Source organism: Nematolebias whitei, chromosome 6 (genome assembly GCF_014905685.2).
Source record: "Nematolebias whitei isolate Nwh7 chromosome 6, NemWhi1, whole genome shotgun sequence".
NCBI lineage: Eukaryota > Metazoa > Chordata > Actinopteri > Cyprinodontiformes > Rivulidae > Nematolebias > Nematolebias whitei.
Genome location: NC_056503.1, coordinates 21,599,720 through 21,622,382, shown reverse-complemented (window position 1 = coordinate 21,622,382; position 22,663 = coordinate 21,599,720). Strand labels below are relative to the sequence as shown.

Sequence of the window (22,663 nt, the reverse complement as noted above, 5' to 3'; positions counted from 1 at the left end):
AAGTGTGTGTGTGTGTGTGTGTGTGTGTGTGTGTGTGTGTGTGTGTGTGTGTGTGTGTGTGTGTGTGTGTGTGTGTGTGTGTGTGTGTGAGCTGCAGTCCAGCGTGCTCCATGTTTATGGGACGTGAAGTAAAGTTGTGATAACAGTCAGCACTGCTGTAATTACTATGATAGCTTATGATGGAGTCTGTGTGCTGACTCAGCTGCAGCTCAGGAGGATCAGCAGAGTTCTGAATGATTATTCACACAGCCTGGCACCTCTGGCACCTCGCTTCACACAGAGACCTTTTCTGTACGGCTGAACGTTTCCTTCGTAAAGATCAATTCCAGCTGAAAATGATCAGGTGAAGTGTTTATTGATGCAAAGAGACCACACCCTTTTAGGAAAGGCGACCCAGAGAACAGGATGTCCTTGATTAAAAAGTGTTGAACAGGATTCTTCTTGTAGATTTAAGTGTTGTGCAGAGCTACAGCCTTGATTTTTTTTTTTTTACTCTAATCTGAGGCCTTTTGAAACCTCACTGTTGTTTTCCTTTTCTTAAAAGACCTTCGATGACCCTGACAGAAAAGGAATAAAAATGCTACATTTAAGTGTGCAAACGGTGTGAGGCGTTCAGGCTCTCTGTGATTTAATGTGATATTCAATAGCTGTTGCTTCTCCAGCCTCTTTTCAATCTTGTTTCTTATTTTTTTTCTTGACCCCCATGGATGAAAGTGCCTTCCTCTCTGTTGTCGTTGGAAACGGGGTTGCTGAAACGTCTTCATTTAATGCTAGCCTTTGTGTCGCTGGCACGCCGCTCATCAGCGCAGCGTGTTGTTTTCAATCAGACCTCCAGGCGCATTAAGTTGTTCGCCTTTTTCATGGTTTCTGCTGTTGGTGGATTTGTTTAATTTACCAAAAATACTTTTTCTTTTCCGTTTTTCTGCAGGATCTTTTGAAACCAGTGGGATGTTAGCTGTGGCTTTGACAGCAGGACTGACTGAAGGAGCATGGTGAAACACCAACCCCTCCAGGTCTATGAGCGCCAGCTGTGTTTGTCGTGTATCACCGGGACCTACGGCTGCCGATGGAAACGCTACCAGCGTTCCCATGATGACACCACCAAGGTGAGGGAGTGTTGAAGCTCCTTTACTGGGTTGTAACCCTGAAACCTCAACCGTCACATGTTTACTTTATGAGACGCTGTGGAAACTAAAATGTTCAGTTCAGGCTCTCTTTGGATTTTTCTTCTGCACAGAAAGTTATCAGAAAAACAGCACAAGGATTCATGGTTCTTTGTCATACACACCACATGTGGTGGAATGAAATTGTGTACACAGGGTCCCAGTTACATCCAACAAAAGTATTAATGTAAAAGAAAAACGGTAATAAGATCTAAGATATTAACTAAGAAAAACATTAAAATACACTAAGCAGTAGAAGTACTAAAACAATATGCCGAACAGCAGCACGAACATGAGTTTGTGTGAGCAGATGAGCACGCATGAACACATCAACATGAAACAGATCAGCAGCAACATGAAACAGATCAACAGCAACATGTGATTTTTGTCCACAGTTATTATTCTGGTTAGAGATTCGTGAGTCTAGCAGCCTCAGGGTAGAAGCTGTTCCTCAGTCTAGTGGTTCTACACTTAATGCTCCTCAAACTCCTTCCTGAGGGGCAAAAAGTGTGTGTGCTGGGTGAGTGGGGTCCTTCATGATGCAGGTGGCCCTCTTCCTGCATCTAGAGGTGTAGATGTCTGTGATGGTGGGGAGGCTGACTCCGATAGTGCAGCCTTCACCACTCTCTGCAAAGCTTTTCTTTCTGCAGCTGTGCAGCCTCCATGCCACACGTTAATGCTGGAGCACAGGATGCTCTTCACCTCACACCTGTAGAAGAAGGTGAGGATTGAGCTTCCCAGACCAGCTCGCCTCAGCCGTCTGAGGAAGTAGAATCTCTGAACAAGCTAAATGTGCATTCACCTGAAAGGCTGTTTGTTTATGTGACTCGTCTTGTCTCACCGGGGGTAACATCACAAGGTTGTATGGTGAGATACAGGAGCTACATTACATGGGTTGGAAAAATTGTAATAATATGGTTTAGTTAAAATATGGTAAATGCATTATCTATGGATCCCTTGAAGGAAATGTTTTGAAGCACTTTTCTGAGCAGTACCAACAAAAACCGTGGTTTTGAGCAGAAAAGCCTTAAATATTGCTACTGACTGATCTATTTTCAATACCAGCTGGAAAATCCTGATATCCAAGTATAGTCTGAGGCTTCCTCTTTCAAATGATGTATGTCAAGAAATTGTCATTAGACTATCCTAAAAACAAGATTCTGACCCATTTTCTAGAGGTTATCCCAGTTATGCTGCTTTGCCATTGATAAGTCTGGCTCCACTCAGCTCCCTTCTGTTCTTCTCCAGTGGATGTGATTTGTCATTACAGTGGAGGTTGACCTGTTTCCCTGCTCTGTGGGCGGGATCATAACTTGTCTTTTTGTGTTCGAGCCACTCCGCCCATTGTGATCCCTGATCGCCTTGTGATCAGACAGTAATTTTGTTAGACTATCTCGGCACTGCTTATAACTCTGGGTGTAACCATCATCTCTGATATCTCTCAGTAAAGACGTTCATTTCTCGTGGCGCTGTCCGTCATCACAATGAGGAAGTAGACGTTCAGATGTACTTTGCAGTTTTGCTGGACAGGTCATCCAGTGACGTAGCTCCTCTGACCAATCAATGGTTGCTGTCTGCTTACGTTAATCAACCCCTCGGAGCAACCCACTTGGAACAAGGTGGTCCCATTAATCATGCTGAGTGGGGGTTGGTACCAGCAGTGGGGAGGCCCTTAACTGGTGCTGTGCTGTGTGGAGCCAAGGAGAGTTGAGACGGTGGCAAAACAACTAGTAACACAACTCAAGCGTAGAGTGACTCATGATGATCTTTGAACCACAATGTAGTTTCAAAGACAGAAATCTGAAAATGTTCATTTTGATCAAATCTGATGTAATTCCTTGATGTGATGGTTCACACATTTGGTGAACTGGTTTACCTTGACTTGGTATTTTATATCCATTTGTCTGAATGTTTCTGAATCATTCTTTTGATTCAGATCCATTTTTCTTTGTTTGTCAGCACGCAACTCGTTCCTCAGTTTTTCTTCTGTTTCAACAATTCATGAATCAAAACATTCGGCTCATTCAGGACATTCCTGCTGAGACTTGGTGTTTGTGCAATTTTTACATTTAGAAATATTTAGCTTTGTCGGCCATGTTTTTTCTCATAGAAAACAAAAGGAGCTCTCCACATCCTTCAGTCTTTGTGCTGTTTACAGCTTTTACTGCTCACTTCAGCTTTTCTTCTGCTTCAGCCCCTTTCAGTTTTTTTTTTGTTCAATTTTTTTAAACTTTTTTTATTTTTTCAGTTTCTTTCTGCCAATTTCATCTTTTCAAGCTCATTTCAGCTTCTTTCTGCTAAATTCAACATTTTTCTGCCACTTTAGCCACTGTTTGGGTATTTTCTGTTTTATTTTTCTAATTTTGGCCTTTTATGCTTTCTTTTAGTTTTAACATTTTATGCTCCTTTCAGCCCTTTTTCTGCTCATTTCAGTTTATTTTTTGCCAATTTCAGTTTTTATCTCTTCATCCTCGTGTCCATTTCAGCTCACTTTGCTCATTTCCACTCTATTCAGCATTTCTACACATTTCTGCTGTTTTTCTGCTTCTTCCAGCTTTTATTTTCCTGCTTTCAGCAAACGTCAGCTGTTCAAACTCTGCTCACATTCACAGTTTAGAGAGTAAACATTTTCAGCTGCTTTAAGCTTCTTCAGCAGCTTGCAGCTGCAATCATTCAGCAACAAGCATTCACATGCATTTTCACAGGAAATGACATTTCTATAGTTTAATCCATCAAATCCTTCTGTTAGTTTTATGTTGAAGTTACAGCAAGCGTTTAGAGTTCAACAGGAAGGCGGTGCACTCGTTTGTGTGATTATCTTAACGAGCTGTGTATAATTGGCTTTTTGCACATGAATGAGACCCATCTCGTGTCAGGAGTGCAATTTATTTTAACAAAGACCTTCACAATAAAGCACACAGCTGTTCAGTGAACGATAAGGATTACAAACGTGGTCCTGTTTGCTAACACTCGTTCGAGGAACATGCTTCATACATGTGTGTTGTAGGTTTTACCATCAACTGTTAATGAGTTTTTATTAATCTTTGAGTTTTAACTACTGCGATCAAAAGCTATAATGGTAAGAAGAATAGTTTTTGCAGCTAGAAGGGACAAGAGTGTATGGGCAGTAAGATTTAGTTTTATGAATCTAAATCTCTTATGTAACCTTTTGTTAAAATCTGGTTGACATCTCCTACAGGATAATGTTGTGCCTAAAGCTTTGTGCCAAGTCTCTGTTTGGGATTCAGCAGCTTAAAATAAGTCCCTGTTGGGTGTTAAACCCTTTTATTAACCTTAAATACTTCATTTATTTAGATTAACATATTTAACTTCTTCACTTTTTATATTTGTATATACATTTTATAAATGCTGTACTACTGATCCACTGTGTGTGTTTGTGTGTTTGGAGCTAAAATCATGGCCTGTATGAAGTACTGCATATTTTTTATTTTGTCCTTCATCGTAGAGCGAAGAGAAGGACTTGGAAATACCCTCTGTCTGTTTGTCTCTGTGCATGTTGTGAGAACGAGAACTTGAAAAATGAGCGAGGTACTGACTTCCATGTTGGTGTGTGGCTACATCTAGTTGTAAAAAAGTTTTCTTTTGAAAACTGGGTTGCCACGTCAAAATCCAAGATGGCCACTGCTATGTGTAAACCATTTAGCCTAATAGTTTGAGGAAACTATGCTTTCTAGTTTTTATATTGTTTTGAAAGTATAGTTTCCTCAAATGATTGGGGTGGCTGAAGATTAAGCTATAGGGGCCAAGGCCACCACTGGCCACCCATCCGCCATTGCACCTGAAATTAAAACTGAAAACAACTGTTCTTCTCCACAGTGCAACTTCTACTCACTTGAATATCTTGCACCACAAACATTAAGGTTTACTTTAATTTCCTGTTCAATTCCAGTAAAAAAAAAATAAAAAAATTAATAAATAAACACTTATCTCCAAAAACTACAAACATTCACTATTCAAATCCCTCAGAGACGGGGGACATGAATGTACAGTTTTTATTTATTTTTTAATATAACCTTTTATTTTATCTGGTGAAATGTTTGATAAGCAGTTTTCATTTACAAACATGACATTGGTCAAGGAATGGGTACATCGATGCATCGTACAGAACTATGCATAAAAAATAAATAAATATAAGGATAAAAATGTATGAAGTATGTTGGCAAAATAAAAAAAATGTGCCTACATGAATAATCAGCAGAGCTGTAGTCAGCTATCATCTGTTGGAGTTTAAGTTCAAAATTAGTGAGAGAGATTAAAGTTGTGAGTTTGAAGGTGTTGTGTAAGTTGTTCCAGTCTTCTGCTGCAGCAAAGCTGAAGGAGTTGCAGACAAAAATAGTCCAAAGTTTTTGTAATGATAGACGTGATCTAGTTCCTTGGTTTGGTACCATAATGATGATGGATGAGTTGAAGGAGACATGTCAGATAATGGGATGTTTTACTCTGGATTATTTTATCAACAAAGTAAGGATCATGATGGAGTCACCATCATGATGTAAAGGGCCATGTTGATCTGAAATCATCAGAGAATGGGCATCTAGTGTTGGACAACTCAAATCTGATAAAAGTTTACAATTTTCCTGTAGTATTTTCTCAGTGAGAGTCAGAGGGATGCACATTTTTACTCCTTTAAAGGTTCAGTCATCCTGCAGCTCTGTTTGGAGGTATGGGACACATGCTGGGAGAAGTATTACAACCTGCACACCATGATCCATTTGTCCTGCCCTTTTATTCTCCTCTTTGTGAAGGGCACACAGGTTGTGTTGCTGCAACAAACTCACACACAGCACAAAGCCTCGTGTGCACTCGGATGCTCTGACGCCAGGGCTGATGATTTATTTATGCCCACATACTATAGAGCAGGAACCTTTAGAGAGCTGTTCTGCACGCGTTTCCACTAAACGTGACTTTAATAAACCTGCACGAGGTGGAACAGACAGAAAAGACGAGCAGGTGCAGGTTTGTTTCAGCTTTTCATAGTAAAATGTGGAGCTTTAAATCTATAGATTGTGTTTTCTTCCTGAGCCGGTGCAGATCCGTTTCCTGTCTCATGCCAACTGATGGAATAATGCCAGGTCAGCAGTCTTTGTTCACTTTGGACCCGGTGTTGTTGGACAGGAGCTCGCTGTCAGTCAGAACGCTGCAGGCTGCGGGCCTTTTCCTTTAAGTGATTATAAAACAAACTTTTTTTTTTTTCTTCCTACAGTTTTTATTTGTTTGAACCAAATCAAACCACAAGAATAGAGCTCAGTGGTGATTTTTGTTTTTTATTTTTTTTAATGACTGATGTTGATCTTGTGACATTGTCAACTAATAACTATCAAATTAATCTGATACAGTCAATACTTGCCCCATACAGTTAACAATTTAATAATAATTTAATTGATAAATTTTACAGTCCACTATATGTTGGAAAAGAAATAAAAAAAATAAAAAAAATGCCTCTGATTAGAAGGTGTTTGTGTCAGCGATTACAGAAGGTGGATGATGGTCAAAAGCAGGAAAAAGGGCTGAGAATGTTTGACGCACCTTCCAGAACTTGTCCTGAAGCAGGTTTTACTAAATTGTTTACAGACAAAAATGCAGCCATGAAACGCACCATCTTCACAAAAAAACACAAGAAATGTGGTCGAGACTAGAGTATGTGACAATTTTATTTTATTTTTTTTTCCCATTTGGTCCCCTGTAGCAAAGCGAAGAGGAGGAGTTGGGGTTCATCAGTTTATGCATGTTGTGAGTGTGATAACTTGAAATATAGGGGAGGTACTGAAGTCTATTTTGGTGTGTGGCTGCATCTAGGTGTTAAAAAGGTTACTATCAAAAATTGGGTTGCCACGTCAAGATCCAAGATGGCTGCTGCCAAATATGTACGTAAACCGACCACCCCGGGCATTTGAGAAAATATGTGTTTTTATATCGTTTAAAAGTATAGTTTCCTCAAATAATTGAGGTGGCCCTTGTTGTTAATGGGAAAGAAAAGCCCCCCCCCCCCCCCCTTCCAGGACAGGACATGTGTGGTTCTGTGTCAGAGTTGAGCCGGTTGATAGACATTTTACCAGGACTATGGAACTTTCTGCCAGTGTCCACGAACAACTCGCGCTCGTCGTCCTTCTCATGCATAAATGTGTTATGATGTCATCATATGTTGCTGTTTCATGTGCTCAGGTCATTGTTTTGCAACTCTCTCACTGTCACATCTAGGACACCGTGTAAGATTTGATTTATTTTTGTTTTACACCTACACTCCCCCTCGTGTTTCTTTTTCCTTATCTGAAAAAAGGGCTGCGCCTCGAGGCCGGCGGTCTCAGGTCTCAGTCACCTCGGTCTCCCCATGTCTGACTGGTTTGTTATGTTCAGGCCTGGCGTGAGTAATCGGGAGGGTCTGGAGATTTCCCAGTGGGCCGGTCTGATGTGGGTCCGCACGGCCAGCGTGCCCCGTTTTTATTTATTTATTTAATAGCTTTTTATTGACGATATATAAACACAGAACACCACTACCGCTGACCACCCACCCAGGGCTGGCTGCAGCTCTTGTTTTTTTTGTTGTTGTTGTTGTTTTGCACGACTCTGATCTTCAATGTCACCTGTGACTCGATCCAGTAGGCGTGTCAGCAACTGCCCAATTGGTGACCTCAGTTTGATCTGAAGGTAAATGCCCCTTACCTGTATAAATAATTACAGGTTGAATGAACATATAAAACATACAAAACAAAGCACAACTAGCTTCAAGCATTAACTTTTAATTTAACCATTAAGCAAACTATGTAATTAAGAAAGAAAATGGAAGATTTACCTGCAGTTACTTTGTACAGAACATGCATTTTTCCTGATTATGCTTATGTTGTATTCAGCTGCTCATGGGGTCAGCCGCCAGCCTTTATTCATCTTTTTACATGTTTCAAAAAGCTGTTTAGTTTTTGAACTGGAATAAACTGTATTCCACTCTTTAAATGTTCAGGGTAACGTGCATGAATAATTCCATGTTCCCCGCTCACCACATTAAACTATTTTTTCCTTGATGAATTTTCTCAGTGAAGCACCTGCAGGTTAGTCTCATTGAGCTTTGAGGACACATTTACAAGAGAGACCTGTTTTTAGCAAAGAACACGGATGACAACAATAGACAACCATATCAATCATTAAAAAAACAAATTGAAAAATAAATGGAAGAAAATTATATAAATAAAACGAGACAAGAACTGCTTTATTGTAAAGTGATGTAAAATACTAAACGGGAACATGTCTGTGTTGATTTTTGCCATGAGCTTAGAGGTTGTTTGAATCCACTTAGAGAGGTCAAGGTCGAGAGCTTCAGATTTTTTTTGCAAGATGTTTCTGGAAACTGGAGCGGAGTAGGAGAAGGCCCTTTTGCCTAGTTCAGTCCGCACTGAGGGAACTGAGGTTATGTTTCTTTCGGATGGGCTGTACTGAAATGTAATTTTGCTGCGCTTCGGGTGCAATGACGATAAAGCTGCTTCTGATGCTGAAGTGAATAGGTAAAGTTTTAAAGTGATTTTTGATGCAGCTAATTATCTCAAAACTGTAATTTTTGGAAGTTGAAATTAACATTTTTGTTAATTAAGTGTATATTGAATGAAAAATACCCTGTGTTTAAAAGTATAAAAATTGTATTAACACTGTTAAAGAACAGATCTCAAGTATTTATGTTACACAAATTTCAATTTCATTAAAGAGACAAATAGAAGAAATGTATTTAATAAACATGAGGGTTATGAGGGGGTCCCTGAAACTTTTTCTCCCCTGTAAAGGGGTCCCTGAACCCAAAACGTTTGAGAACCCCTGGGCTAGACCAGAGCACGTTCTCTACACTCAGATTATGTCTTGGATTATAAACTGGGTTGATGTCACAGCACCTGTAATCAAACCGTGTCTAACCAAGGAGCAGATTCAGGTTCCTGTACCTGTAACTGAACCTGACTGAGTCCCAGAAGCTTGAGAAGTGAGACTCTCCTGTTCAAACAGCTGCTGGACTCCTTTCTGATCTATGAATTTCTGCTGCGCCTGTAGTGAGGCCACCTGACGGACCTCAGAGTCTTGGTGAGGTTCTGTGTGTCCTGTGTGCTGGAGGTGCTGCGGAGGTTCGCGTCATGAAGTGCAAGCTGATCCGGCCTCTCAGTAATAATTAAGAGAATTTCCATTTAGCCTGTCTTTACTGTTCATTTACACAAAGGCTTTAAAAATAGCCTCGACACCGATCCTCTGCTCTTCATTTACACGGTGTGGGAAGCGTCTGAGTCAGCAGCTACGCTGGGTCACACTGACGATGCTGACTGTTGTTTCTATTATTGACTTTGTGGCAATTTTGATTAATATAATGGAATAAATTCCAATCATATTTGTTATGAAGATGCCTTTACGTTTGTTTCCTGGGTTTAGTGTTATCAGGGGTTTCAGCTCCTTCTGTCTTTGAATTTCTTGTTTCATTCCCACTTTTAATCCATAATCTCCAACTCTCCAGTTTCACACAGTCTCCTGTAAAGACACTTCCAGCTGCTCTCAGTATAAACTCACAAATAATGCAGTCTGGCAAAAGGTGCGACAGTAAAAGATGTCAAGACGTCATTGGAGCCGTAGTCTTGTCAATCCAAGTCGTTTACTATTTTACACACAAGTTTTTTGCAGTAATTTTATTTTGTATAAGCACAAAAATGCATTAAAGCACACCAATACCCAAAGTGTTTAGGTGTCTTACTCTAAACTGTCTTTTATGGTGATTTCATGACAGTAATCTTGTTCAGTGACCAACACACTGATCTGACACAGAACCAGAAAATGAGTTCTTTTAGCTGATTGTATCAGCCTCACCTGTCTGAGGTGAGCCAGCACTCAGCTGCTGAGGAGTCCCTCGATGGCCTGACAAACGTCAGATTTACTGCCAAAACATCTTTAACATTAGTTTTGTAAGAACATGAACAGCGTAAAGATCGGAGTTGGGACACACATCTGGAATGATTTGTTCTTTGAATTGTTAATTTAAACTAAATTAACGTTTTTATTTTGTAGTCTTCGGGATGCCAGGTTTGTGTGCAGCCTGTTGCATTGCGTTCTCAGCTCCGGTTGAATTTTAAAGCGGTGCAGCGCAGCTTTTGTTGCAGGGGTTTATCTGGATATGCTCAGGAATGTGACAAATGACTGAGAGGACAGAGCCGGTGGTCAGCAGCAGACGTCCCACAGCGTTGACGTGTGTCAGCACTCTGCACCACCTAATTAAGTCATCCTGTGTTCTACCTACAATAATAAAACAGATTACTGGTATCTCTTTTTTATTACTGGAAAACTTCATTCTTCCTGTTAGAAACTGAATGAATCAATACAAGGTTTATGTGTGTGTGTATACATGTATATGTGTATATATAAATTTGTATATTTGTGTGTGTGTGTGTGTGTGTGTGTGTGTGTGTATAAATTTGTGTGTGTGTGTGTGTGTGTGTATTTTTGTATTTATGTTTTACATGGGGGGTTAATTTGTGTACCTGTATTAATGTAACAGTAAATTATCTGAAACACAAAGATTTAATGCTCATCAAATTAAAGGTCTGATAGACAAGTCTCAAATTTCCATCAGTGTTTTATCATCATAGGATTTTTAGTTGTTTAATCTTCAGTTAATTATTTATTATAACTGATTACTGTGTTTTATGACGGAGTTTAATCTGGCACAAGAAGCAATAAAGGCCAAATATTCAGTGTTGTCAAAGTTTCCCTCCAACAGAGAGACGGTGATCTTTGAGCTGACATTAAGTGTTTGTTGTTGTTTTTATTGCTGCAGATGCATGAGAAGGATTCAATAAGCTTCTTTAATAAATGCATTATTGCTCTGTTCAGATGTAATCCACGGAGTTGAACTGAGCCGCTAACGACAAACAGAGAAGTGCTGTCGGAGAACCACAGAGGGTTTTGTAGACTCGTACAGGGTTTTATTAAAATCCTGCTCTGTGTCCTGCATCCATGTGGTTCAGAGAGAAGCTGCACTTTTTATTTAATGTTTTTATTGTCAGACGCTGCCTCCATCACTCCCCATGAGACATCAACTTGTATCTTTAACCCTCTGCTCAATTTAGCCTTTATTCATTTCTTTATACTGGTGCAGTCCTGTCACCCCCAGAACTTTATCACTTGATGATTTATCCGTAGTTTTAAACCTAAAACTTACCCTTCAGATGTGCCCAACTTTACATCCGTGCACTCCTGTTGAAGATGGACGTATTGTCCATCTGTAAACTTTCACTTGTCTGAACCAGAACTTCTGATCTGCTCTAGATGCTTTAATGCAACTTCATACACACATGCATCCTCACTAGACGGGGTTGTGCATCTTTTCGTCACCGCAGCTCTGAGGTCAAGGTCAAAGTTATAACAAGGAGTTGTGTGTCCCGGCTCTTACTATAGATTGCTGTATAGTAGTTTGTCAACGGGTGTATGATGTGCCGTGTGCAGCACTCTTGTTTATAATTTTGATTATTTTTATAAATGGCTCTCTTGATATAAAAAATGTAACCTTTTCTGTGATTTATGTCATATATTTTGGATCTTTACCATAAAAAACCCCACGATGCTGCAGCTTATTCTTGATTAAAGGTGCTTGTATATTTCTCTTTCAAAGAAATGAGCAAATCTATCATTTTTTAATTCAGTTTTTTAATATACATCTTGATTATTTTGTTAATTTCCCCCACATGATGATACAAAAACAATCCAACTATCTGTCTTTGTCCACCAATGGCATCAGCCGACACAAAGAAAATGACTTATTGATTAAAATCAGCCCAGAAAGCAGAAGATGTTCAAATGATCTTTTAAAGACAAAGAATGAGTTGACAGTAGAATGAAGGTCATCTGAGTACAGCTGGTGCAGGAACTGCCTGGCTGGTCTTTGTGAATACAAATACACGAGCACACAAAGTGTTTTTTAAGAGTCGGAGCCAACTCAACCCTTAACTCATGATGTTTCCTCTTAAAGGTGGGGCACCGCCAGTCGTATTGGCCAACGCAAGAAATGTACTCGTCACATGAAAACCTTTTGGTAGTTTGAGTTCTCTTCTGAGCTCCATCTGTGTGCCATTGTCAGAATGGACCCTGTTGGCTCTGTTTAGAGTTAATATCATATGTTTAACTTTTTTTAAAATCATATCCAAAAACAGACATCTTGCAGAAACGCTAAAGAAGAGAAAAGTATTATTTCACCATGCTTCTAAAAAATTTGGTAAAAACAAAATGGCTCCACGAACGAGCCGTTTGAAGCCCTGTCTTATAGGCTGACAACCCACTATGATGTGCAGTTCCCGTGGTCTTTAAAGACCACGGGAACTGCTGTGGGTGCTTTCTCATCAGCGGTCCGTCACACACAAACAGTTGTGCCTCTTCAGGGACTGTGTCCGTGACACAGATTGATGTGCTCTGCTCCGTTGGTCTCCAACTTTTTAATGTTAAAGACTGGCCTGTGCAGCCATCTTTAATCAAGTGCACAGAATTATTAGTGGGATTTCTTGTTTTCATCTTCAGATATTGTTCACCTTTAAAAACTTCCACTCAGGCTTTAATATATTTCTAGAAATGTGCTCTTTTACTTTGAAAAACTCTCTAATCCTATTCACTGCTGCCTGAACAAAAGTACAGAACCCAACAATTTTCAGTCAGGTCATCTGGACGTTTTTTTTTTTTTTTTTTTTCTGAAACGTTTCACCTTCCATCCAGAAGGCTTCATCAGTCAAGGAAACACACAAAACAAAACTGATTCTTCCCCCAACAGCTTACTCCAAAGTGGAACAAACCAGTTATGTTGGTGCTAAGATGGTCTCTTTTGCACGCCCCCTTCTCTTGTGCCGGCCCTCTTCCTCGTCGACAGTCATGTCAAACTGGTTGAAAACCAAAAAAAAAGTACAGAACATTTCTACTTTTAACAGTGGAAATGTACATTTCTGACAGTAAACAGAGCATATCTGCATGTTTCTTAGGAGCAGGAAAATAATATTAATGTTTCTAATTCTGGGAAAGATAAATACATTTTATAATCTCCCAAAATGATGCAAGACTTCTTTATATTTTAGCACAATTTGACTTGATAAACTAAACCAAACCTAACTGAACTTTTTCATTATGTGTATAACGTATCGTGGTGCTATAAAGGACGTGGGTGGGTAACATCTATTTTTGGATGCACAGTTGAATAAATGTTTTCAAATATTTTGATGTAGATTTATTAATGTGACATTGAGGAACACAAAAGGAGGAACTCAGACTTGTGTTGAAGCAAAGACCATCCAGTCTGATGTTCACTCAGCAAACACACGATGGTGGAACCATCTAAATCACTGGGAGTAATTCAGCTGGGAGCATCTGAATACTTTCCTTTTAAAACTACTGGTCACATGGTGGGAGGTGGAGCGGGACGGGTCGTGATAACTGAATGGATAATCATTTTATCATCTCGACACAGCCCTCTGAATCGTGATCAAATCAAACCGTGAAGTGCTGAAAGAATCACGATAATCTGAAGTTAGATTGTTAGACCACCATGACCTGGTCTGAAAAGAAGAAAGCCCTTCATTAGTCCCTCGTCCCAGAGAGGGGGAGATGGAAATGCCCTCCGTCCATCCATGTTGTGAGCACAACAACTTGAAAATAGATGAGGTATCAACTTTCATTTTTGTGCGTGACTGTATAGACGTTATGAGGGTTGTCAGTTCAAAATCCAAGATGGCCACCACCATATATCCAGCCTTCTCAAGAACTTTCTGAGCAGGAGGTGGGAGTCATTTCCAACATCAACAGATATCCTGTGTGGTGGAAATGTTGGTGAACGCAGTCTGTTTAAACTCTCATCACTGATGAAAATGTCTCACAGCATCATGAAGAGTGATGATGTCATCAGCAGCAGCTGTCAATCAAGTTGTAGAAGGAGAACGAGACACCGGTACAGTAAAAAATAGTAAAGTATTGATTGGTTTGTTGCAGGACGTCACTTTCAGCTGAACGTGGTCAATAAACAGTTTGTACATTTGACCATCAGCTGATGTTCTGCAGCCTGAGCTGAAAACTGAAGGAAACGACATTCCTCAGGAAGTTTGTAAAGATGAACTCTGTTCTGCACGTGTTTCACATTCATCTACTTTTTATTATTTGTTGAACTTGCTCTACTTGGATAATGTTTGCTCTTCTTGTAATGTTCAGTTTTTCCTCTCTTTATATTTCAGAACTGTGAGCCCAGCTGTTGGTTCTGTTGGTTCAGACATGTCAAACTGAAGGCCCGCAGGCCAAATCTGGCCCTTGTCGACATTTAGTGGCCCTGTACAAAAATGTTTTAAATCTAGCTCTCATATTAGAATACAAATGAGTTTAAATTAAAATCTAAATGTAGCTCAGATTCAGTTATCACGTCTGCTGTAATGAGCCATTTTGAGAACCGAAGCGAGACAGCCCATGTCACATCAAGGGGCCTCCCTCCTATTTTTCTTAGAGACACGTTGCTCGCTCCCTCACTATCTGTCCTTCAGTTCAGTCTTATGCTGCCATCCCGTAGGTGAAAAAAGGTACTACATGCAAAACAAATTAACAGAGGTTTCCTCATAAATTTGACAATAATTACTAATTATTGTCAAATTTTAAACTATATAATTTATCGCAATAATTTCTGAGACAATTAATCGCCCAGTAAAATTTGTTATTGTGACAGGTCTATCAACAAGTTCATTGTACTATAAATATTTTATAACATTTTATCTGGTATAGTTATTTTCCTTTATAGAATAGTGACTTGTTACTCAGGTTGATGAAGACTGAAGATTAATCTATGGGGGGTAAAGGCCACCACTGGCCACCCCCTGGCTCCACCATTTCATCTGGTCGTTGATCAAATGTCTCCCTCCACTCTCCAGGATCCGTCACTCTGAGCTGCCTTGGACAAGAAAACTAAAAACTCCTCCCTCTCTTCTCCACAGTGTAACTCCTACCTACTTGAATATCTTGCATTAAAAACATTAAGGTTTATTACAGTCTCTGTTCAATTCCAGTCCAGAAAAACACTCCTCCAAAACTACAAACCTTCGCTTGCCTAAAGGATCATTTAGGGTGTTGACATCCAGTGTTTAACACACAGACTTCAGAGACGTCAGGCCCAGCAGGCCAGATGATGTGGGTGTTACTTCAGCTGTTTGAGGTTGCAAAGATCTGATCCTTGGTGTATTCAACCCCAGTGCTCAGTTTGTCTAACTGAGTGACCTTATCTCTACACCACAGTTCAAATTGTGCTCATAAACATGTGATCCAAGACTTGCATCATAAAATAACTTGGCTAATCTCCCAGTGTGCTCTGAGGCCTTTTTAAGATTCCTGCATGATTCCCGTAACGTGTTCAAAATGCACTGATGGGATGGAAAGAGGCTCGGCTCTGGCCTCGGAAGACTTCTGTCTGTTCAGGTCTGAAGATGTGGTCCGTTTACTTTTTGAACTGGCACAAAGTACAGTACCTGAGAGGAGGACAGCAGTCAGTCAGGTTACAGCTGAAGTTATTATTTGATAATGAGCAGAGTGTTGAAGGCAGGGGGAGGGAAAACGACTTTTTTTTTTTTTTTCAGCGTGCCACTTTAATTGCTGATATTCCACTTTGTCTGTGCTGCTGATTATCCATGCTTGCTGCTGATCCTTACCTTAAGCTGCTGATCCTTACCTTAAGCTGCTGTATTCATACCCATGTGCTCACATCAGACTCATGTTCAGGCTGCTGTTTAATACACTGTATTATATTACAGTATTATTGTTTAGCATATATCTTAGATCCTTATCTACTGTTTATTTTTGTATATTTTCTGCTATTTTGGGGTGTAACTGGGACCTTGAGTACACAATTTTGTTCCACGTCATGTAACACGTGATGCGAATGATGATGAAGAACCTTGAATCTTGAATATTAACCTAATTATGCAAATTCAAAAAAGTTGTTTCCTAAACTAGACAACTGTAAAGACAAAAAAAAAAAAAAATAACAGAAAAAAGTTTTATCCCATCTTAATCTAAGTGTTGTTGGTATATTAGTCCAAGATATTTAATTTAAACTTTCTTATATTTCATTGATAAAATGTAGGTTTTCATCAACTCTTCAAAAAGTTTATTTTCAATTAACATTTTTTGGGGCCAGCTGGAGGTTTGCCATATGCTTGTTTAAAGAAATCATCTGTGCAGAGTTCATCAAGCTGGCTGCTTATTCTCACTATAAGAAATGAAAAGTCTTTGGATAAACTTGATCAAGAGGAAGTTCAGGAAGTCAGTCTTTTTTGTAATTTTTATTGCAGTTAACCAGAGCAACAGGAATGATTTCTTGTATTTATTTTTTATTTGTTTTTTAATGTGTTCACCCTAAGTGGGAGCTGCTCTGGTCCCTCATCCTCCTCTTCACCTTCTGTCTGCTGCTTGTGTGGTTCTACTTCTGGTGGGAGGCCCATAACGACTACAACGAGTTCAACTGGTGAGTACACCATCAGTCTGCATTGTTGTCAGGTTAAATTAAGGCCACTGCCCTGCCAGGCGTATCGTTTGGACCTCAGCCGTCCTCGTTGTCTTGTTGATTTCCTAATTCATGAGTTTAATCTGACCTCAGCCTTAATCTGAATGGAGACCGCTCCATAGATTGCAACATAACAGACGGATCATCCAGCGGTTCCTGGACATGAACGTCAACATGCAGACGTTTAAAAATAGCTATATTTATTAACTTTAGACACGAGATTTATTCTAATTTATCATGGACATTGAAATTTAAATACAAAATGTCCTGTTTTTCTTCTAAGTTGTATGTTCATACTGTTATTAGGAAAAGCAGAACAATGGTATCAAACTGTATTCATAAATTTGAGGTGATTTCTTGATATAGAAAAATATCAACCTGATACCAGCCTCAAATACTTGTACTTGTTTTTCTTCTGTCAGCTTTTCCCTCTTCAGGGGTCGCCACAGCGAGTCATCCTCCTCCATCTCTCTCTGTCCTCTGCATCCTCTGTCCTCACTCCATCTACCTCCATGTCCTCTCTACCAGCATCCGTATATCTCCTCTGTCTTTTTCCTGGCAGCTGTATTATTCTACCAGTACCACTGTCCCTCCTATGGACATGCCCAAACCATCTCAGTCTGGCCTCTCTAACTTTATCTCCCAGTTGTTCAACCTGTGCTGTACCTCTGATGATCTCATTCCTAATCTTATCCATCCTAAGGAGAACTTCACCATCTTCATTTCTGCCACTTCAATTTCTTTCTCGTCTTTTTGTCCATGTCTCTGTCTCCAGACCATACAATATAGCTGGTCTCACCTCTGTCTTGTAAACTTTTCCTTTGACCTTTGCTGACACCCTTTTGTCGCAAATCACTCCTGAAACTTTTCTCCATCCACTCCATCCTGCCTGGACTCTCTTCTTCACCTCTTTACCACACTCCCCCATTTTCCTGGACAGTGGACCCCAAGTACTTGAAGTCCTGCAGCTTTGTGACCTCTGCTCCTTGTAGTCTCACTGTTCCACCTCTTCCCTCTCATTCACACACATGTACTCTGTCTTACTACGGCTGACTTTCATTCCTTTACTTTCAAGTGCATACCTCCACCTCTCCAAGTTCTCTTCCACCTGTTCCCTGTTCTCACCACATATCACAATGTCATCTGCAAACATCATAGTCCATGGAGATTCCTGCCTGACCTCATCTATTAGTCAGTCCATAACCAGAGCAAACAAGAAGGGGCTCAGAGCCAATCCTTGATGCAATCTCACCTCCATCTTGAAGCTATTTGTCACTCCTACAGTACATCTCAACACTGTCCTGCTGTCCTCATGCATGTCATGTACCAGTCTAACATACTTCTCTGCCACTCTAGTCCAGATTTCCTAGTGCAATACCACAACTCCTCCCTCGACACCCTGTCATATGCTTTTTCTAGATCCACGAAGACACAATGGAGTTCTTCCTGATCCTTTCTGTACTTCTCCATCATCATCCTCAAAGCAAAGATGGTGTCTGTGGTGCTCTTTCTTGGCATGAAACCATACTGCTGCTCACAGAAAGTCACTTCTTGCCTTGCTTCCACAACTCTCTCCCAGATCTTCACTGTGTGACTCATCAGCTTAATTCCTCTGTAGTTGCTACAACTCTGTACATCACCCTTGTTCTTAAAAATGTGCACCAGCACACTTCTTCTCCATTCCTGAGGCATTTTCTCTCACTGAAATATGCCATTAAATATTTGAGTCAAAACCCTCAGTGCATCTCTCCTAGTCATTTCCAAACCTCCCCTTCTTCATTCTTTTCTGAGCTTTCTGAACTTCACCCTCAATCTTTCCCACTTCCTGGTCCACAGCTTCTATGACCTCTATTTTTCTTACCCTTTCATTCTCGTAATTCATTAGCTTCTCAAAGTACTCCTTCCATCTTCCCATCACACTCTCCTCACTTGTTAGAATTTTACCATTTCTATCTTTAACAACCCTAACCTGCTGCACATCCTTTCCAGCCTGATCCCGTCAGTCTCACCAATCAGTACATGTCTCTCTTGCCCTCAATAGTGTCCAGCCTCCCACACAACTCATCATATACCTTCTGCTTTGCCTTTGCTACCTCCCTCTTTGTTATACATCCCATCTCCTTATATTCCTGTCTCCTCTCTTCAGTCCTCTCACTGTCATATTTCTTCATGGCTAACCTCTTTCTTTGAACAGCTTCCTGCACTTCACTTCCACCACCAGGTTTCCTTCTCATCTTTTCTCCATCCAGATGACACATCAAATACCTTCCTACTTGTCTCTTGAATTATTGTTGCTGTAGTAGCCCAGTCATCTGGAAGCTCTTTCTTACCACCTAGTCTTTAACATCTCCTCCCTGAATTTCTCACAACGTTCGTCCTTCTTCAACTTCAACCATTTGCTCTTTTCTGATTTTACTCTTTTTTTTTTTTTTTTTCTTTTTCACAACAGTCATTCTACACACAACCATCTGATGCTGTCTGGTCACCCTCTCCCCTGCCACAACCTTACAGTCCACAATGTCCCTCAGGTTTCCTCTTCTACACAGAATGTAGTCTACCTGTGTACGCCTTCCTCCACTCTTATAGGTCACTCTATGTTCTTCCCTCTTTTGGAAGTAGCTGTTGACTATAGCCATTTCCATTCTCTTGGCAAAATCCACCACCATCTGTCCTTCCTAGTTTTTACCTTGACACCAATCCATCACTTCTCCATCCCCTCCATTTCCTTCACCAATATGTCCATTCAGGTCTGCACCGATCACCTGTTTCTCCTCCTTGGGAATCCTCTCTATCTTTTCATCCAGATCTGTCCAAAATGTTTTTTTTCTCCTTTATGTTGCATCCAACCTTTGGAGCATTAACACTAACAACATTTAGCATTAGATCTTCTACTACTACCTTCAGACGCATCACCCTATCTGACACTTTTTTTCACCTCTACTTCATTCTTTGCCAGCTCTTCCTTCAGGACCACCCCTACTCCATTTCTTTCTATCCACACCAGGGTAAAACAGTTTAAACCCTGCTCCAATGCTGTGAGCCTTGCTTTTCTTCTTTTGGCCTCTTGGACACATAAAACATCTACTTCCTTCTCTGCATCATGTCAGCCAGTTCTCTACCTTTGCCCGTCATTGTCCCCACATTTAGAGTTGCAACCCTCAGTCCTACATTCTTGACTTTCCTCTTCTCCCTCTGTCTCCTGACACGTTTCCCTCCTTGTTGTCTTTGACTAAGAGTAGCACAATTTCTGCCAGCACCCTGTTTGTCAGCAGCACCGGTTTTGGTCGTTTGTTAACCTGGGCCTCAACGGATCCGGTATGGTGTCTCTTAGAGGAACTTGCATATTAGTTTTGACAAGTGTTTTATGTCAGATGTCCTACCTGACACAATCCTCACTATTTACCTGGGCTTGGGTAAATCATCCATGTCTAATTTCACATCCTCCTCCAGTGAGCTCTGCAAATGGGCTCCAGCTCAGGACAAAGGCTTTATAGACAATGGATGGAAATTATTTTTTTTAATTTTTGACATCTTTGACATTTGACATAGAGCTTCGTTATCTTTTCTGCTCAAGCTTCCTCTCCAACCATCATTCTGAAACCTCTTCTGTCAATAACACGATGGAGCATGACGCTCATTTACTATCAAGTCAGATTCTCAAAGGATATTCTGAGTTTTCAAGACTTATTTTCCTTAAATATATTTGTTATCCTGCAGACCAAAATAACTAACCTTAGAAGAATCTGTCCTGAGGACCTGACTTAGCCTAGTTAGATTAAACTTAGACGTTCTGTCAATCACTTCACAGAGTGCTGTCAAACTGTCAGATTGTTGGTGACCCAGCCATGTTCCTTACAAAGAACCTTATCTAAATCAACCTACTACACTGTGTCCAACATAAATGTATATCTAAATAAAAACAACACAAATACAACACATCATGTTGTTTGATGGGAGAACTTTCTTAGAATAGAATCAACAAAATTCAACAAAAGTCATGAGGAACGTCCTAGTGAGGATAAGCCTTCTGACTTCTTGTTCTCAACTCAACTTGTTCTTAAATAAAACAGCCTGGTATCTGACATGGATTAAAAAAAATCTGTAGAAAACTCTTAAAGGGGCAGCTGATAATCAGTAAAGAATGTAATCTCAGTGCTACATTAAAACCAGCAGCAGTTTTATTGTAGAAATAACTCCATAAGCATAAAAACGATTATTACAAGATTTGTGGTGCTCTCTGAACCCTCCGTTCATCTGTCTGTGCATGTTGAGAGCATAACTTAAAAAAAATAAGTGAGGTACTCACTTCCATTTCTGCATCTTGATGTAAGAAAGGTTGCTATAGAAAATTGGTTTGCCACGTCAAAATCCAAGATGTCCATCACTATATAATGTAAACGGGCCACCCCTATTATTTGAGGAAATTGTTATCTAATTTTTATATTGCTTAAAAGTATAGTTTCCTCAAATGATTGGAGTGGCCCTTAAGCTGGTTAAAGATTAATCTATGAGGGCCAAGGGCACCACTGGCCACCCTCTGGCTCCACAATTACACATTGTGTTGGTTAAAATTGCTCCCTCCACTCTCCAGGATCCATCACTCTGTGCTGCCTCTAAAAAAAAAAAATCAAAAATAAAAATTAACCCCTCTCTGTTCTCCAGTTTATCTCATACCCACTTGAATATCTTGCACCAAAAACATTACGGTTTATTTACATTCCCTGTTCAGTTCCAGTCCAGAAAAACACTCCTCTCCAAAACGACATCGGGATACTGCATTTTTAGAATTAAGAAGGAAAGAATCGTCCTGCTTGTCCCCAGTTTACTGAATAAACACCAACATTTGTGACTTTATTGTTGGTTTAAAGTTAATTTTAGATCACTGCAGCCATCAGAAACACTGAAACATGCATACAAGACTTGGGACAATATTTCCAGGCTTTTGATTCACACAGATCTTAAAGCATGACCCTTGTTTGTTTGTTTTTTTTTTTGTTTGTTTTTTTACACAGCTTACTCCACTGAAATGTTAGAACCAGACTTTAATTTCCCTCCGGTGAGTCACTGTTGGTCCTAAAAAAGAAAAATGAGAAATGAACTGTCAAACAGTGCATGAATGTAGACAGAGCTGGTGTCCTCTGATGGTTCCACCCAGTGTGGAGATGATGGAGTGTGGGTTAGCGTCCCTGACGAGGAGCATTAAATCTGTTTCTGCAGGTTTCTATATGAGCGCTCAGGGAAATGGAGCGACGGCACCGTTCCCATCTTGGCAACAACCGCTGCTGGCTTCACCTACGTCACGTTTTTAATGGTGAGCTGTTCTGAACTCACCGAGGACATGTTGAACTTGTTCTTGTTCTGAAACGGTACAACGGTAACAGTTACACTCTTGTTTGGGTGTGTCTTTTTTATTTATTTATTTTACTTTTCAGGTTTTAGCACTTTGCCATGTTGCACTTGGACAACAGCTGAATTTGCACTGGCTCCATAAGGTAACGGCACAACTTGTTTGTGTGTGTGTGTTACTGTGTTTTTACGAGTGCTCAGATTCAGTTCTGTCCTGAACTTAGTGTGGACTGTGTTGTCCTAGACGACGTTGGTTAATCAGAATCTCTTTACAAAGTGAAAACTTTTATCAAACACCATGCAGGGCATGAAGCATCTGCATGCTGCTTCAAAACTATTATTATTTTTTGTCAGTGTGTGTTTGTATTTGACATTATCTTTGCTTGTTTTTTTGTTTTTTCTGTCGTCTCCATCACAGATAGGAGTGACTGCTGCTTTGCTCACCACCATTGCTGGAGTCATATCAGTCAACCAGACATGGAGTCAAGAGTGGGACATTGTTCCCATCTCCTTTCAGGTCAGACACCACGGGCACAACAAACACGAGCACGATAAATGCAACAAGCACGATAAATGCAACAAGCGCAATAAATGCAACAAGCGCAATAAATGCAAC

At 40.2% G+C, this 22,663-nt stretch overlaps 1 protein-coding gene across 1 annotated transcript in view; it reads left to right on the top strand.

Moving 5' to 3' along the window:
• Positions 1-963: 963 nt before the first annotated feature.
• The window catches only part of gdpd5b (glycerophosphodiester phosphodiesterase domain containing 5b), a 141,784-nt gene continuing 120,084 nt past the window's right edge, over positions 964-22,663 (top strand). The window contains exons 1-5 of the mRNA XM_037677763.1: positions 964-1,106; positions 16,559-16,662; positions 21,919-22,012; positions 22,134-22,193; positions 22,466-22,564. Of these exons, the coding sequence (XP_037533691.1) occupies positions 990-1,106; positions 16,559-16,662; positions 21,919-22,012; positions 22,134-22,193; positions 22,466-22,564 (474 nt within the window). The 5' untranslated portion in view covers positions 964-989. The remainder of the gene's footprint in view (positions 1,107-16,558; positions 16,663-21,918; positions 22,013-22,133; positions 22,194-22,465; positions 22,565-22,663) is intronic.